We start from the raw sequence: 17,214 nt of genomic DNA on the forward strand, positions 1-17,214 counted from the left end.
TTTTACAGCAAACCCTAATTTTGTCATTAAATATTTTAACTCTGTGAAAAAGAAAAAGAAAGAAATCCAACCCTGTACCAGTCAACGGCATTGCTGGTTCCTAGGCCTTTTGACCTTGGTGTCTGGTTGGTGTTTTCATGGTAGTAAGTGTCCACAGAAAAGTAGGGCTGGAGAAATCAGACATGGCAAGATGTTTGCCATAGAGGCAAGAAATACAAAAGATTAAGATATAATTTGTGTCACTTTCCCTCTATTTATAGACATATTCAGTAAATGGCTTAGATTATATATAGTAAAGATACAATTTATCTTACTCTTATGTATTTTAAAAAAAAAAAAAAGCCGATTCCAGCATATCCTCACTGGAGCCCTCTTACCCAAGTCTACTTCCATTGTCTCATTAGCTGGGCTCACAATCACAGGCCTTGTGGGTTTGTTTTCCTCTGAAAGAAAAACATCCATAAGGTTTGTCAATCTCTTACAGATCAGAATCTCAAGTGACAATAACACTTAGCAAAATGTACTAAATGACTTCTGGCCAGATACTCCATCAAGTGTTCAAAGCACATATGCCAGGAGACATGAGGCAGAAAGTGAAGGAAGAAAGCTGAGGCAGAGGCCACAGCACACTGTGAACCCCGGGGCAGAGCTAGACCTTCTGAATCCATAGAGTGGGGTGCTACTAAAAAACACATACATCACCAAGACCCTGGGTCCCCAGACAAGTGCCTCTCTTAAGTGAAAGCATGTCAGGAAAGGCGAGAGTAGTGGGAAGTCACTTCCTTGAATTGGGTGTTATTGGCCAGAAGGGCTAGTCAGTACTAGACCTGCTTGCATTTAATGACTGTGTTAATGACCCAATAGTGAGAACTACAGGGTTATGGAATAATGCTGTAATTTATTAAAATAGGCAAAAAAGTATCAAGGAGCCCCAGAAATTAATCTGACTTATTTATGAAAAGATTGGCGTCAGGGGTTGATCTGTGGCCATGAAGAAACTATGAGAAACTATAAAATTGAGCACTCGGTATTCCCCCAGTCAAAAAAAAAGTGAATACCATGAAGGTAGGATATTCTCTGTTTTGTTCCCTAATGTATACCTATAACAGTTCCTGAAACATAGTAAATGCTCAATAAATATTTTTGAATCCTTAAGTGAACAAAAAGCGCTAAGCATCCTTGGTGTGGGCCTTGGGAAGAAAACAAAATATTACCTCACTCCGAGTAGAGTATATTGTTTCTACAAATGGGATCAGAAAAGGAAACAGAGAATATCAAAAACACACTTAACCTGGCCGGGCGTGGTGGCTCACACCTGTAATCCCAGCACTTGGGGAGGCCAAGGCGGGCGGATCACGAAGTCAGGAGATCGAGACCATCCTGGCTAACATGGTGAAACCCCCTCTCTACTAAAAATAGAAAAATTAGCCAGACGTGGTGGTGGGCACCTGTAGTCCCAGCTACTCGGGAGGCTGAGGCAGGAGAATGGCGTGAACCCAGGAGACAGAGCTTGCAGGGAGCCGAGATCGCGCCACTGCACTCCAGCCTGGGCGACAGAGCGAGACTCCATCTCAAAAAAAAGAAAAAGAAAAAAAAATACACTTAACCTAGCTTAAATATTCCCCAGTGCCCAGTTCTCTCTCAAGTTCTACTTGCTGGTTTGGTTGCTATGTTTCAGGAAAGACAAACCAGAGCTACCCAATGACAGGCTGCTAAAAACTCAAGAACATGGTTTGATACAAAGACCATTGAAAATTAGGATTCACTGACGCTTGTGGGACCATGGCAAGGAATTAACTTTTATTTAATAAAAATATGTTTAGGAAAATAAAGTATTATATAACTGGAAAACTGAAGCTATTTATAGGGTGATCATATTCTGAGTTTGCTTGGGATAGTCCCAATTTATACCTGTTGTCCCAGCGTAATTACTAATAGTCACCCCTATAACCTGCAAAAAAGTTCTGATTGGAATAACTCTTATTTTATTACATAAAGCTTACAAAATCTCAATATTTACAAAAAGCTTGAGCATTCTGACTATCCCCTGGCAATTTGTGCATTTTGTTTCATTTTGCTGTGATATAGTTTTCAATATGAAACATGGTTAATGCAGAGTTGAAAGACACAAGAAAATTAACAAGAACAATCATCCTACATCTATTAATTAAATAGCCGTTTTGCACCAAGCATTTCTTTGCACCAGGTACACAAGTTTCATGTACCCCATATCTCTAGTCTTCACAATAACCTTGGGAGATTGCATCATCTTGTTACAGAAGAGGAAACAGGATTAGAGAGGTTAACACCTAACACAGAATGAACAGGAGGTAGATTCTGGAAATGTGACTAATTCCAAAGCTCATTAGTGTCCACACCGATGCTTGCTGCTAGACACTGAGACTCACTGAGATTCCCCAGGTGCAGGCTCTCAGAACATTCCCATATACCAGCCAGAGGGAGCCCCAGAGCTTTCAGTAAGAACCATTTTTAGCCATGCCAAGGAACAACCCTTTTAGATCAGTCGGAAAACACAGCTTAAAATGTCTCTATTTAATTAGAACTACATCTGAAGCAGGAATGGAAAAACATTACATAGTATTTAGTAACAAAAAAAAACAAAACTAAAGCCATGTGGTATCATTGAGGTCGTCTTGGATTTGGTTTCTTCATGGATAATGAAAGTAATATTAGAATCATAGTCTCTGGGCCTTCCCAGATCTAAACTTTTTAAGGCTGGAGCTATGACTCACCTAGAGTAATAAATTCTATTACCCGGGTAATAGGATATTGCTTGCCCAAGTATGTGTAGGATGCATGACAAGTATAGTTCCCTCTATGCTTTTCAGCCACATTCATCACGATGAGCCTATCCTTGACTCCACTAAAGTGTATATTGTCAAGAAGTAGAGGTTTGCAATCCTAGATAAAGGGAGAGAGAAGCATTGAAAACCAATAACCAATAACTTTCCCCAACCTACCAGTCAAAGGAACTCCATTTTTTTCACCTTAGCAAATGTTATATTTTTAGAAAGTGACTGAAGAGTTCCTTACATATAGTAAGTTTTAATGTTGGTTTTTTGGAAACATTAAGTTTTCAAGTCTATGAGACTTGTATTATGAAGTGAAGGCCAATTTATTTTGCAAGAAAAACATGTTTGAAAAAATGTTAACACTATATAGTTTCTTAACAATACTTCACTTCAATGATATTATTTATTTAGTATGTCTTAAGCGCTACAAGATGATTCCCCATTTACATTCCACCAGACTAGGTAGATTAAAGGTACCAAAACATGAGGTGTTCCATGGAAAGCTAGTCAACTCACTTTTAAGACAGTTATGGAAACTAGTAGGTTATTGGAAGACCATATCTTCAATAAAACACACATAGTATGTTTTGTAATAAATAGTTACATCTTCAATACCTTAAGCTTATAATCAGCCTTCTCTTTAAACATCTATTTCTAGTACTTTTCTCAATTACATCTTATTAAACTAAATAAAAACAATAGCAAACAAATTTCTAGTTAAGCTTCAGATTAAGTGAATGCAGTCTTACAATTCTTTTTAGGTTCCCTATCAAGTTTCACCATTAAAGAGAAAACAATATGCAAAATAAAAAGGTACTTTGCAGATACATTCTATTGTCCGGGGAACTATTTTATTTTCTGGAAAAGTGAAATGTCATATTTAAAATAAAATTACCTTATACCACTGTAATTTAGGTAACTCATTATTTTCATTTTTAAAAAACTCCATATAAGGGCACACAAGTCCTCCGTCTCCTGCAACGGGTAGTTTCTGCTTAAATATGGCTTGTGCATTATAACACAAGTTAGGCTCATTCTCCACAAATTTTGCAGTTGTTTTAATTCTGAGGCAGTAAGATGAATTTCTAAAATAAAATAAAATAGATAAGCATTATTAAAAGTATTTCTGTCCTTAACAACTGCAGGAAACTAGAACATGTTTGTAACATACTAATTCCTCTCTTACCTTACCACACAATAGTAATGTCCTGAATCCTCCACCTTAGCAGGTACAAACCAAAGTTTCTCTTTGTGCTCATGAATCCTGGAGGTTTGTTCTGTAGATACAGGTGTCTTGCTGTCATCTTTATACCAAGTTATAGTGCCTTTGTGTTCATTTGGGTTAAGAGGACAGGGACGAACATCAATTTCATTTGCAGATGACACTAAAATTATTTTTTCTTCACGTTCCTTGCATTTATCTTTGAAAGGAAGAAGGGTGGAAGCAATTTACATAAAAATCTGCCATTGTGTCTTGATTTAATATCTTCGAAGAAATACATTGATTATTAAATACATCAATTCACATTACATATAAAAGCTTTATAGCCTTGTGATGAGAGCATTATCTGGGGAGTATGAGAAGCATATTCAAGTCCAGCTGCGTCACTTACTGCCTGTGTGCTGTATCCCTGGCAAGTTATTTAACATCCTTCACCCCCTTTTCACTCATCTAAAAAGTGGGGATAATGTAGGAGGAGAGACATGACTTTCAGTACAAGATGGAGTAATAGAAACTGGATTTACCTTCCCACATGAACAACTAAAAAATGGACAAAATATATGAAACAACAGTATTCAAGACATTGAACATCAGAAAACAAAGCAGAGAAATCCCAGAAAGATGGAGAAGAAAGGAGGTGTCCAAAATTACAGCCAGGCCATGACATTGCCGAGAAAAAGCACAGGCAAAGCCCAGTGAGTTGAGCAGATGGAGCTGAGAACCTGGGTAGAAAAGTTTGCAGAGCAGAGTACCCAAGTACTTAGAGCTGCATAACGACAGGGAGAGAGTCTCGGGATAACTGAGAGTCTCCCCCAAGTTTTCAGCTGAGTATCAGTCAGTGTAAGCATATAAGAAAATGACCCAAGGCTAGAGGGAGTAACACGTGGAGCACACCCAATGCTGGAAACAGTTGCTGTTCCCAACAGCCAGAGTGGATAGCCTCATTAAAGATAAGGCATCAGGCAGAGTACCCAGAAGGGTTCTGACTCAGTCATTAGGGAAAATTAGGCCTAGAATAAACTTTTTCCTGATCCTAATAAAGCTTAAAGGCAAGACCAGAAAGGATTAAACCATTTCCAAGTAACAATCATGTGGTAGAACAAAGCTCAAGAACATTTTGGGGAATACGAAAATATCCAGCACCCAACATGGTCAAATCCACAATGTCTGACATCCAAAAAAACATTAGGCATGCAAAGAAGCAGTAACATACAACCAACGATAAGGAGGAAAAAAATCGATCAGTCAAAACTGACCCAGAAGTGACACAGACAATAGGCTTAATAAATTTAAAAATTAAAATAGTCTATTACTATTGTATTCCATTTATTCAAGATGCTACAGGAAAGATCAAACATGATTAGTGAAGACATGAGAGAGATTTTTAAAAACTTTTAGAGATGAAAACAATAATGTTAAGTTACAAAAAACAATGGATGGGATTAACGGCAGATTTGATACTGCAGGAAAAAAAGAGATGAGTGAACCTGAAGACGCAGCATTAGAAATTATCCAAAATTAAGCACAGAGAAGAAAATAACAGAATAAAATGAGCAGGGAATTATTTTACTTAGGACAACTTCAATACATGTAATATGAATCACTGAAGAAGAAAAATGTGGAAAACAGAAAATATATTTGAAGTTTTTCAAGATGTGACAAAAATGAGGTACACATAGGTCCCCAAATCACAATGAACTCCAAGCAAAAGAAACATAAAGCAAACTACAAACACATAATAATTAAATTGTTTAAAACCAGTGACAAAGATAAAATCTTCTATGTAGCCAGGGAGAAATGACACAATTATTGCAGAGGACAAAGACAAAAAATGATGCAGCCTTCTTTCCAAAAACAATACAAGCCAGAAGACAGTAAAACAATATCGTTAAAGTACCGAAAGAAAAAGTCCATCTAGAATTCCATATCCCGTGAAAATACATTTAAAATTTCGGAAAAAATACTGACTTTTTCAGATTTGCCAAAGCTGTAAAACGTCATCACCGGTAGATCTGCATTACAAGAAATATTTAAGTCCTTCAAAAAGGACGATATTCTAAGATGAAAATGAATCTACACAAAAGAACGAATAGCAACAAAAATGGGTAATTATAAGATCATCTTTCTTATTATTTAAATCTCTTTAAAGAAAACTGTTTAAATAAAAAATAATAAAATGCTATAAAGTTTATAACAAATAAAGAAGTAACATATTTGGAAATAATAGGGCAAAGTTCAAGAAAGGAGAAATGGGTATATACTGTCTTAACTTTGTATACTATAGGTGAAACTGTATAGCATCACTTGAAGGCAGACAGATAACTTACAGATGGTTATTTAAGCCCCAGAGCGGTCATTAAAAAGCACATACACAACAAACAGTTATGACTAAAAAGCCAAAAAGCGAAATAAAATGAGACCTAAAAATGCCAACTAATCTAAAAGGCAGCAAAAAAAGGGAAAAAAATAACAGAATTGATGGGACAAATAGAAAAACAAATAGCAAGATCCCAGAATTAACCCTAATATATGAATAATCACACTAAAATTTCAAATAGTCCAAACACTCTCATTGAAAGGCAGAAATGATCAGATTGGCTAAAGAAAGGCCCAACTACGTGGTGCCTAACATAAACACATACACCTACACACACAGATTTTATAAATAAAGGTAAAAATAGATTAAAAAGAAAAGAAAAATATTTGCCAGGCTAACACTCATGAAAAGAAAGTTTGATTAATTAGCTAGGGTTAACCATTTCACAATGTATACATATACCAAAACATCACATTGCACATTGTAAATATACACGATTTTGTCAACTATACCTTAATAAAAGTTTATTAAAGCTTGAGTGACTATTATTATCAAAGTAGATTTTACAGTAAAAAATTACAAGAAAAAAGGGGCATTTCATAAAAATAAAGAAATCAGCTGGGCGTGGTGGCTCATGCCTGTAATCCCAGCACTTTGTGAGGCTGAGGCAGGTGAGTCACCTGAGGTCAGGAGTTTGAGACCAGCCTGGCCACATGGTGAAACTCTGTCTCTACTAAAATACAAAAAAAAATTAGCCAGGTGTGGTGGTGGGCACCCCTAATCCTACCTACTTGGGAGGCTGAGGCACAAGAATCACTTGAACCCAGGAGGCGGAGGGTGCTGTGAGCCGAGATCGCACCACTGCACTCCAGCCTGGGTGACACAGCGAGACTTTGTCTCAAAAATTAATAAATAAATAAATAAATTTTAAAAAAATAAAGAAGTCATTAACCAACAGGAACACAATAATACCAAATGTTTATGTAGCTGCTAACAGTGCTTCAAAATACATGAAGCAAAAACTGATAGAACTGCAAGAACTGGAGAAACTAGTTCTGCAAGAAACTAGAGAAACCCTACTCACAAGGACTGATAGAACAAGCAGTAAAATTAAACGGATAATCAGTAACAATATAGAAGATTTGAACAACACTATCAACCAATTTGACATAATTGATATTTGCAGAAAATTCCAACCAACAACCGTAGAACATTACATTCTTTTTTAACTGCACACATAAAACTAAGCAAATTTTCCATATTCTTCCCCATAACCCAAGACTCAGTAAATTTAAAAGGATTCAAATTAGACAAAACTTATTCTCTGGTGACAATGAAATTAGATTAGAAATCAATAATAGAAAGATATCTAAGGAATCCCTATATATTTGAAAACTAACATACTCCTAAATAATTCATGAGTCAAAGAAATCAAAAAGAATATAAAGTATTTGTATCTGAATGATAAGGAAAACACAACACATCAAAACTTGTGGCATTCAATGAAAGCAGTACTTGGAAATTGCTAGCCTTAAATGCCTATAATTTTTTTAAAATTTCAAATTGATGATTTGAGCTTCTACCTTAAGAAACTAGAAAAAGAACAAAGTAATTCCAAAGTAAGCAGCAAGCAGAGATTCTATGCCTGGGTCTTCATTTACGAAGGTGACTGAGTGACAAAACAGAGACTAATGCAATTGAAAGATTTGTATTACTTAGTGGTTCAGACAGAAGGGGTGTGCCATACCATGCAAAACCACAGGGAGAATCACCAGATTGGGTTAGGAGGCAGAAGCAGAAACAAAAGGAAAGCCTAGGCCAGCGTCTTTACTGGGGTTCCCATGGGAAAGGCAAGGCAGGGTGGCATAAACAGCTTCAGATTGGCCCATTTGAACCATTTTTGCAGGCTTTGGGCATAGAGGCTGTCCCTAGTTCTCCGGTACCTGGCCCTGTGTTGATTGAGGCTAGGGTAACATTGGTTTGGGTGTGTGAGAGTTGGATAAGGAGGTGAGTGGGGTACAGTCTTGGGTCAGGCAGTCTCACAAGAAGGGCAAGCTGTAAGCTGTCCACAACACACCTAGGAACTGCTTAGCTCCTGGTGGAGCAGTCTCTCCCTAGATATGAAACACCTTCTAGAATGTCGAAATATGGTAAGATACAGAAAATAAAAAACATAATTAATATAGCAGAAGAAGTAAGAAGAAAATAGTAATATAGATCAGAGAGGAAATCAATGAAATAGAAAACAGAAGAAGAGTGAAGAAAAATCAAAGATACCAAAAGCCGATTCTTTCATAAAATCAACAAAATTGATAAATCTTTAGCCAGACTAATCAGGAAAAAAAAAGATGACATCTCTTTTTTAAATAATTTGTAAAGGGTAGTGAGGGAATATTATAAACAATGTTATGCCAATAAATTTAATAACGTAAATGAAATGAGCAAATTTTCTAGACTATTAAAGCTCCCTTGAGAAGAAGTAGATAGCCTGGATTGCCCTGTATCTATTAATACTATCTTCTATTCAAAGAAATTGAATTTGCAAGGTTTCCAATATGGTGGAGTGGGGGTCTCATAAATCATTGCTCCATAAAGGCAACAAAAAGACTGGCAAAAATTTTCAAAAATCAAAGGCTTGCAATAACCAGAAGAGCATTTATTAGAAAATAAGGAAACAAACAGAAACATGCCAAATCACAGATCAGCAGGTTTTGTAGCTTTATAACTTAAATGACTTCCATCCTACTCTTCCCAGCTCAAAAATAGCCGTGAATATCAGGAGCTTTGCAGACACAAAGGCTTTGAAAACCAGCAGGCTTGCAAGAACAGAGAGGGTTTGGAGCTCCTCAAAAAGTCCCATTTCCAGAGCATTGCCACTCTTTGACTTGACCGGCAGGTCCTCAAAGTCACATTCATAGGGTGGTGTTGTTATTGACCTCACTAAGAGCTCCACAGAAAAAGCACTATCCCCAAGGTGTTTGCTGGAAAAACTCAGTGTTAGTTGTTTTTTACAACAGCCTAAAGCTGCAATGCCAGAGCCATAACCTCCAGAGGGCTTTAAAAAGCTCTGACACATTCCTGGGCAACCCAAAAGGGTGCCCATGTATGTAGGGCTGTGTGCATGCCCAGGAAATTGCATAGAAGGCACCAGGCTGTCATTTCTGGATGACTCTGAGGTCATACACAAGCAGGAAGTGAAGGCTAAGGCCTTAAAGAGCCTTAGTGTTAAAGGTATGCTCCAACACACATGAAGCCCCTCAGCAAAGGGGAGAAAACTTACTGGACCAAGGAATTTAAGTCAATCTCTGGCTCAGTCCTTAAAGTTCTTATCTTTCCTAACTACACTCCATGATCCCATTCAGTCTCATGATTCTCATACCAGCCACTTGCTGAGGTCTCCAATTTTATATATTCAACCCAGACCTTTCCCTCAGGCTGTAGACTGCCTATTCAAAGTCACCATTTAAACATCTAATGGACAGCTAAACTCAACACGTCCAGTCTGAAAACCTGATCTTCCCCATCCCATCAATGGCAATTTCACCTTGCATTTGCTCAGGCCAAAATTCCCTGAGATAATTCTTGATTCTTCTCTTTCCCTCACATCTCACATCTGACCCAACTCCAAATCCCTCTTGGTTCTGTTCCCAAAATATTTCAAAATTTGTCTACTTCTCACTTCCCCTTGCCACCCTTTGATAAGCTATCAACATTTCTTGCCTAGATAAAGCCATCATCATGGCTTGCCTCTTAACTGGCTTCTCTATTTCTCTCTTTGGCTCCCTCGGATCTATTCTCTAAACAGGAATCAAAACGTAAGTCAGATCACCTCTCTGGTTTTGAACAAAGAACCCTGCAGTCTTCCCATCTCAGCCAGACTACAAGCCAAGACCCTAAGAAAGGGTGCAACGTTCTATATAATCAACCCTCCGCCATCCCCCCATTACCCAAACAACCTGGTCCCTTACGACTTCCCTCATCTCTCACTATGCTCCAGCCACACTGATATTTTTATTCTGAAAGCATGCCAAATACTCTTGGCCTCTGGGCCAAGAATATTCCAGCACATGCTGCCTGGAATATTTCCACACCCCAATCTGATATCCAAATAGCTCTCTTTTCCCCTTCCTTAAGGTCAACTCAAAAGTCAACTTCTCAGGGAGGTTTTTTCTGGCCACATTCAAAAAATTAACCTCCTGCCCACTCTAATGCCGAAACCTTATACTCCTTTTTCCTGTTTTTTTCCTCCCTATACTTGCCATCATATGACACAATATATATCTACTTATCTGTTATCTTTCTCTTCTACAAGAATATAAACCCTATACAGGCGGGTATTTCTGTCTGCACTATTCCCTGCTGTATCCCCAGTAGCTAGCACCTAGCACAAAGAGAAGAGATTAGAGAAAATGAAGAAATGGAAAGAAAAAGAAAAGAAAAAGAAGTGTATCTTGATGACTTCCAGCTGTGGGTTCATAAAGACTATGCATAATATCTCCTCCAAATGAAAGTCAGAATTTCCCATATCACACTTTCAACCAGCAGCCAAGTGGAAAGAGGCCTGGACCTAGATTGGAGACCTAGATTTTAGCCTTTGTTCCAAAACTAGCTACATGACCTTGGGCTCTTAACCTCACTGGGCCTCGGTTTCCCACTCTATATGGGAGAAAATGAGAGGAAAATGCTGACAGGAACTTCCAGCAGTACAGGTCTATGACCAGGAGGCTCTGTGCCCAGGGATTCAACAGAGACGATTATGAGAAATGACTCTGTTAGGGAAGGTACTTCATGTATTCTAAGTAACAGATTTTCTTAGCAGATAAGAACACAGAGAAATACTTAACTTACCAGCCTCCAGAGAAGAAATCAGTAGAGCTATGAAACAAATAAGTCTGAGTAACACTTTCATATTCTCCTGGAGAAATGGAGGAATGAAAGAAAGACAAAAGCAAAAATGTTACTTTTCCAGCAAATCTCTAAAACTAAATATACCGACACCGGCCCTGTCCCCACCCTCACCCCCAAGTCACACTGATGAATTGGTTTTTCTACATCATGAAAGTTATCATATTTGACTTCTGGTTAGAAAATGGGGCGGGGAACAAAAAGGGATAAGGAGTTTTCACAAAATTGAGAACAAACTCAAAAACTTAAGATTTTAAACACTTCTACCTTCTGTCCCATTATACATTTCCAGTCTTGGATCCCATTTAAATTTCCCCAAATCTAGTCTACATCCAAAGTCAGCTATGCACTCACCCCTAAACCAGCTCACCTCCGCTTGTGTGGGGATTTGTTCCCCAATTATGTCCCCTGCTGCCAAGACCCATTTGCAAAAATCAGCCCATACTTTTGGCCAGCTCAAAGGTCATGCCTTCATTTTATATTGCAAGATACTAAATTGCTTGTACAATAGGATATAGCTACATAGAAATGCACCCCAAAAAACTAAAAGAAATGATAACAACATATTAAAATTGAGTTGAGTGGGTTTCCCCTTGTCAGGGCTTTCTATGCTTTCTAAAATATCTACAACGAACTTTGTATGAAAAAAAGAGGAAAGGAAAAAAGAGAAAAAGCTCTTATCCCCTCTGCTCAACCTTAGGAGCAATGTCTACAGTAGACCATGTAATTCTGTGCTTTGAAAACATCTGCCTTTTAATTTTTAAGGGAGATTAAATTTGCCTATATTCTTATCTGTAGCTATAAGTAAGTAAATAAGTATGAAAACACAAAATATTTTAACACAACAATCATTCAGATTCTAATGACATGCAGTCATTTAAATATTAGCTGGAAAATGTTCTATTTAAGATGTATTATGGCAGGGCGTGGTGGCTTACCCCTGTAATCCCAGTACTTTGGGAGCCCAAGGCAGGCAGATCACTTGAGGCCAGGACTTCAAGACAAGCCTGGCCAACATGATGAAACCCCATCTCTACCAAAAAGTACAAAAATTAGCTGGGTGTGGTGCATGCCTGTAATCCCAGCCACTCAGGAGGCTGAGGTAGGAGAATTGCTTGAACCCAGGAGGCGGGGGTTGCAGTGAGCCAAGATGGTGCCACTGCACTCCAGCCTGAGTGACAGAGTGAGACTCCATCTCAAAAAAAAAAAAAAAGGAAGAAGAAGAAGATGTATAGGTATTTTTTTAAGTTACAACATGCTTTTCAAACAAATACAGGAAAAAAAAAAAGATTTTCTAACCATGCGAGACGTACCCATTCATATTCTCTTCACTTTATCCCCAGTATCAGGATGAAGATCTCTAAGCCTGGCTCAAGCCTTGAAACCTACCTCAGACCAGTAAAATTGCATTCCTTCAATATCTTTTAACTCTGACCCTTTATTCACATTAGCTGGCTTCCCGAAATAGTCTAGAATACTAGTATTATTACCATATTTACCTTTAAACTATTTTCAGATTATTAAATAAGATAGAAGCCTTTGAAGCCCCGCAGCCTGGTCTATGAGCTCTTTCTGTGGCTGCGTGAAGTGTGTTTTAAGTCTTTATGACAGAGAGGAAGGAAAGAAGGGTTAAAATGTTTCCCAGTCACCAGTTCCAGGCCAACCAGCTATTTGCATTAGTTTATCAACAACAAAATAAGGGCATTGCAAAATCAGCTGAACACTGCCAGCTGTCGGTTCATTTAGTCACAAGATCTGGCTTGTCTAATCATTAGGCAGGGGAGAAGAAAAAGAAGATGTGTGACTGAACTTTATGGAGTGTATCATGAGATAATAATTCCAAATCAATTGTGGACAATGTTTAATCACAGGTCCAGGGCCAGTGGCCTGTACCACAAGGCAGGGATGTGACTCTCCCTGGGCCCCAGTGTGCTCATCTGCACAAGGGGCAATGAACCAGCTGATGTCAGACCTCATCCTCCTCTAATAGGCTATAAAAGGGCAGAGGGTCATGCCCCCTGGGTCCAAGTTTACTTCTGCCCCAGAGCTGCTCTGGGAACCAGTCAGGGGGGTGGGAGTGGCCCTGTCCTCTCAGTAGCAGGCCTTTGGGATCCATGTCAATCCCCAGGACCCTGGGGCAAGGAATTGGCACTGAGCTTGGGATGGGCGTTAAGGGTCACATGACCAAAGGGAGTGAGGACATCAGAAGGGAAGGAGGTGAGGGTTGCACCTAGATTAACCCACACACTCCCAACAAAAATCAAGACAAACCCCATTATGTCCCTGAATAACACAGAAATTCCAAGGCAGGGCCAGGCCTGACTGGCCTCTATAGTGCTCGCAGTTGAATGGCTATCCAAGTCAGAAGTCCCTCAACATAGATGGCACGTTAAGTAAAAGCTCAGCCTCCATGCCTCGGTTCCCCCTTTTGACAAGCAATGCAGTGACAGCATGTCACTGATGGCGCTATGTGGGTGAAATGAATGGCCACATACAAAGGGCTGAGAACAGTGCCTGGCAAATGGTTACTCCCAAATGTTAGCTGTTGGAAACCGGCCCATGCTCTGATGACAAATAACAGTTTTGATAAAATGTTTTCAGTTAACCATTCATGTCTTTATTCACTCACTGCTGCATTCAACAATCATACATCAAATATCTATTTGGCTCTGGGAACAAAAATAGAAACAAGGTTCTGGCTCCAGGAGCTCAGCAGTTGCAGGAACGTGGACACAGAGTTAGACTGTGACTTGGGGGTGTCTACTGGAAGAGCCATGCCCAGGGCAGGAGCGGAGACAGAGGCTAACTCAGCCTGGAGGAGGCGGAGGGGAGGGTCTGACAACATCATGTTCTGGAGCATAAACCAGAGGTGGGTTCCGAGTGGGAGGCTGAGAAGCCACAAGTTCCCACAACATGCAGAGGTTTGCTGAGGAAATGGGACTGTCATTTGCAGGTGGCAGAAAAGCATGTACAGGTTTTAAGCCATGGGCTAGTGTGTGTTAGATCTCCATTTTTTGCAGACATTTTGGCACCTGTGTGGAACATAAACTGGAGACGGGAGCCAGGGAGAGCAGGCCACCACAGAGGTTCATGGGAGAGAGGATGAGGGCTGGGCCAGCTGCAGTGACAGACAGGCAGGCGGGGGCATATTTGAGAACACTTGGGGCCAGAGGGGAGAAGCAGGGACAGGCTGGGCCAGACTCACTGAGGTTGGGGCAGGTAGGGCAAGGGCCAGGTTGGGGGGCAGGTTCAGGTACCCACAGACATCTCGGAAAAGATGCTCAGAGGGTGTCACCCACAGTGTCATAGACCCAGATCTCTTGGAACAAGGTGAGCAGTACTCACTCGAGCAGAAAGCAAGAATTTGAACATGCGGTGACAGTGGAGTGAAAATGGACAGCAAGGCCTGGAAGGGGTTGAAATTGAGGAGAGCTTGGCCACAGCACTGGAACCTACCATTTCCCAGGTCTCTACTGTAGCACAGCCAAGGTGACCTGGGAAAGCAAACAGGCATTGGCTCTTACTGGGGCTGAAGCCTCCTTCCAAAATTTAATAAAACCATCAAGCTGCCCCAAAGAGTAATGTGTCAACAGAAATAAAATATCTTTGCATACAATGGAATGTAGTTCAGGGCCCCTGGATCTGAGAGTGGAGGAGTTCAGCTGTTTGTGAGAAAAGGCCGGCCGTGGGACCCTGGGGTGACTCAGCCCTGTTACCTTGGAGAAGGCCTTGTCTTTTACCAAGGGGTCCAGCTTCTCAGGAGGGAGTCACAACCTTCAGAGGGTGTGTCTACCTGGGGAAGGAAGAACACATGAGTGAAGTGTGAATGAAGAGGTCTAAAGGCACCAATTGCTGTGAGGATCTCAAGAGGCATGTATTAGTCTGTTTTCACGCTGCTATAAAGAAATACCTGAGACTGGGTAATTTATAAAGGAAAGAGGATTTAATTGACTCACAGCTCCGCATGGCTGGGGAAGCCTCAGGAAACTTACAATCATGGTGGAAGTGGAAGCAGGCATGTCTTACATGACAGCAGGAGAGAGAGCAAGGGGGGAAGTGCCAAACACTTTTAAACCATCAGATCTCATGAGAATTCACTCACTATCATGAGAACAGCATAGGGAAAACTGCCCCCATGATCTAATCACCTCCCACCAAGTTCCTCCCTGGACACACGGGGATTATAATTTAGATGAGATTTGGGTGGGGACACAGAACCAAACCATATCAAGGTGTCAGAAAGGTCGTGACATTAAAATGATCATGAAAATGAGTCCAGCGTTTAACAAGTGTATGTTCCATAATCCTTGGGGACAGGATACTTCTAGGAAATCAAACCATAGGGAGGGAAGAATACAAAGAGCTTGACAACCACAGGGTATTTTGATTAAACACATGCATGTGGCACTTTGCTAGACACCGGAGTGCAGAAATGAATCAAACCACCTCTAGGGATGTCATGACTCAGTGCATCATCTCAGTGAAAATAGAGCTTGAGTTTTGCCAGAGAGAAATGCACCAGAGACCAGAAAAAAATGAGCAGGCCCTGTTTAAGAAGCAGGTATCCTCACTCTTCCATTACCAAGCATGTTAACATACCTACACCCCATATCACATTAATTTAAGACAACCTCAAAAAGCTGGGTTGTGGTAGCCTTACTGCTATGTCCTACAGATCTTTCACCATTAATCCACCTGTTTTTGCAGTTTCCTTTTAGTATTTTGGAGTCTAATTTTTTTTCTTGTCTGAATTATTTCTTCGGGCCTTTGAAAAGCTTGTAAGACCTAAGGACAAGGCCTTTTAATGGCCATCAATAAAACAGACTGACTAATTCAACACAATGTATTTTCCTTAGACTACACAAACTAAATCCCAAGCTATTATTCACTTTGAGGCAGTACACAGCATAACACAAGGTATCAGAGGTGCGTTGGCCCATCAATTGGAATCATATCATAGCAGAAACTCAAAGGGGAGACCCTCACATCCTCCCGCTCCCAGTTCTAGGACAGTGCCCTCCTGACTGACTCCTGTGAGTGTGCCCCAGATATGACAGCAGCTACTGGGAATTAGATAGTGAAGGGCACCAAAATGTATGGAATGGGGGAGGGGGAGGAGGAGGGGAGGGATGGATTTATTTGGGAGGCTTAGGAAGCTTCTTGCAGAGAAGGTGACTCCCCACTACACTCTTCTTTTTTTTTTTTTTTTTTGAGACGGAGTCTCGCTCTGTTCCCCAGGCTGCAGTGGTGCGATCTTGGCTCACTGCAAGCTCTGCCTCCCAGGTTCACACCATTCTCCTGCCTCAGCCTCCCGAGTAGCTGGGACTACAGGTGCCCACCACGAAGACCGGCTAATTTTTTGTATTTTTAGTAGAAATGGGGTTTCACCGTGTTAGCCAGAATGGTCTCAATCTCCTGACCTCATGATCCACCCGCCTCGGCCTCCCAAAGTGCCGGGATTACAGGCGTGAGCCACTGCACCCGGCCCCCACACTCTTCTAATGGCCTCATTTTCCCTCCTTTTTTACCCCAGAAACTTCACTTAAGAATCTATATACTCACTGTCTCCACCACTCATCCATTGCTGAAGTGACCACCATGTGCCCTCTAAGCTCGCTGCTCCTCTGAAATGCACTGCCCAGGCCACTACCCTCTTAGGTTCTCCATGCCAAGACCCCTCTGTCTCCAGCCCACTGGACATCTCTGCAGCACCTGACCCATCCCACCGCCCCCTTCTGCCCAGCCCCTGGGATGAGGGTCATCGCCCCCTACTCTTCTGCCTTCACTGTCCAGTTGGCTCTGTGTCCAGCACTGGCTCCCCGCCTTGCTGTTTATAAGCACCGTGCCATTCCACCTCCATGCGCCTCTATGGCACTTCGTGGGTCTGGAAGTCAATTCTTGCAGTCCTGGCCTGGAAGCTTCTGGGATTTCTGACCATCTCAGAGCTGATTCTGATC

At 40.7% G+C, this 17,214-nt stretch overlaps 1 protein-coding gene across 7 annotated transcripts in view; it reads right to left on the reverse strand.

Annotated features, from left to right (window-relative positions):
* Window positions 1–17,214, reverse strand: part of IL1R1 (interleukin 1 receptor type 1) — a 75,664-nt gene that overhangs the window by 10,929 nt on the left and 47,521 nt on the right. For 3 of the 7 annotated variants that reach the window (XM_063616789.1, XM_063616790.1, XM_063616791.1), the window contains exons 2-8: window positions 14,974–15,050; window positions 14,714–14,751; window positions 11,201–11,267; window positions 4,000–4,234; window positions 3,709–3,898; window positions 2,754–2,922; window positions 378–443 (exon numbers count right to left, since the gene is read on the reverse strand). In XM_063616789.1, coding sequence (XP_063472859.1) covers window positions 378–443; window positions 2,754–2,922; window positions 3,709–3,898; window positions 4,000–4,234; window positions 11,201–11,267; window positions 14,714–14,716 — 730 coding nt within the window. In that variant the 5' untranslated portion in view covers window positions 14,717–14,751; window positions 14,974–15,050. The remainder of the gene's footprint in view (window positions 1–377; window positions 444–2,753; window positions 2,923–3,708; window positions 3,899–3,999; window positions 4,235–11,200; window positions 11,268–14,713; window positions 14,752–14,973; window positions 15,051–17,214) is intronic. The other 4 variants (XM_055242047.2, XM_055242050.2, XM_063616793.1 and 1 more) reach the window with 3 other exon arrangements.

This window comes from Symphalangus syndactylus, chromosome 14 (assembly GCF_028878055.3).
Source record: "Symphalangus syndactylus isolate Jambi chromosome 14, NHGRI_mSymSyn1-v2.1_pri, whole genome shotgun sequence".
Taxonomy (NCBI): domain Eukaryota; kingdom Metazoa; phylum Chordata; class Mammalia; order Primates; family Hylobatidae; genus Symphalangus; species Symphalangus syndactylus.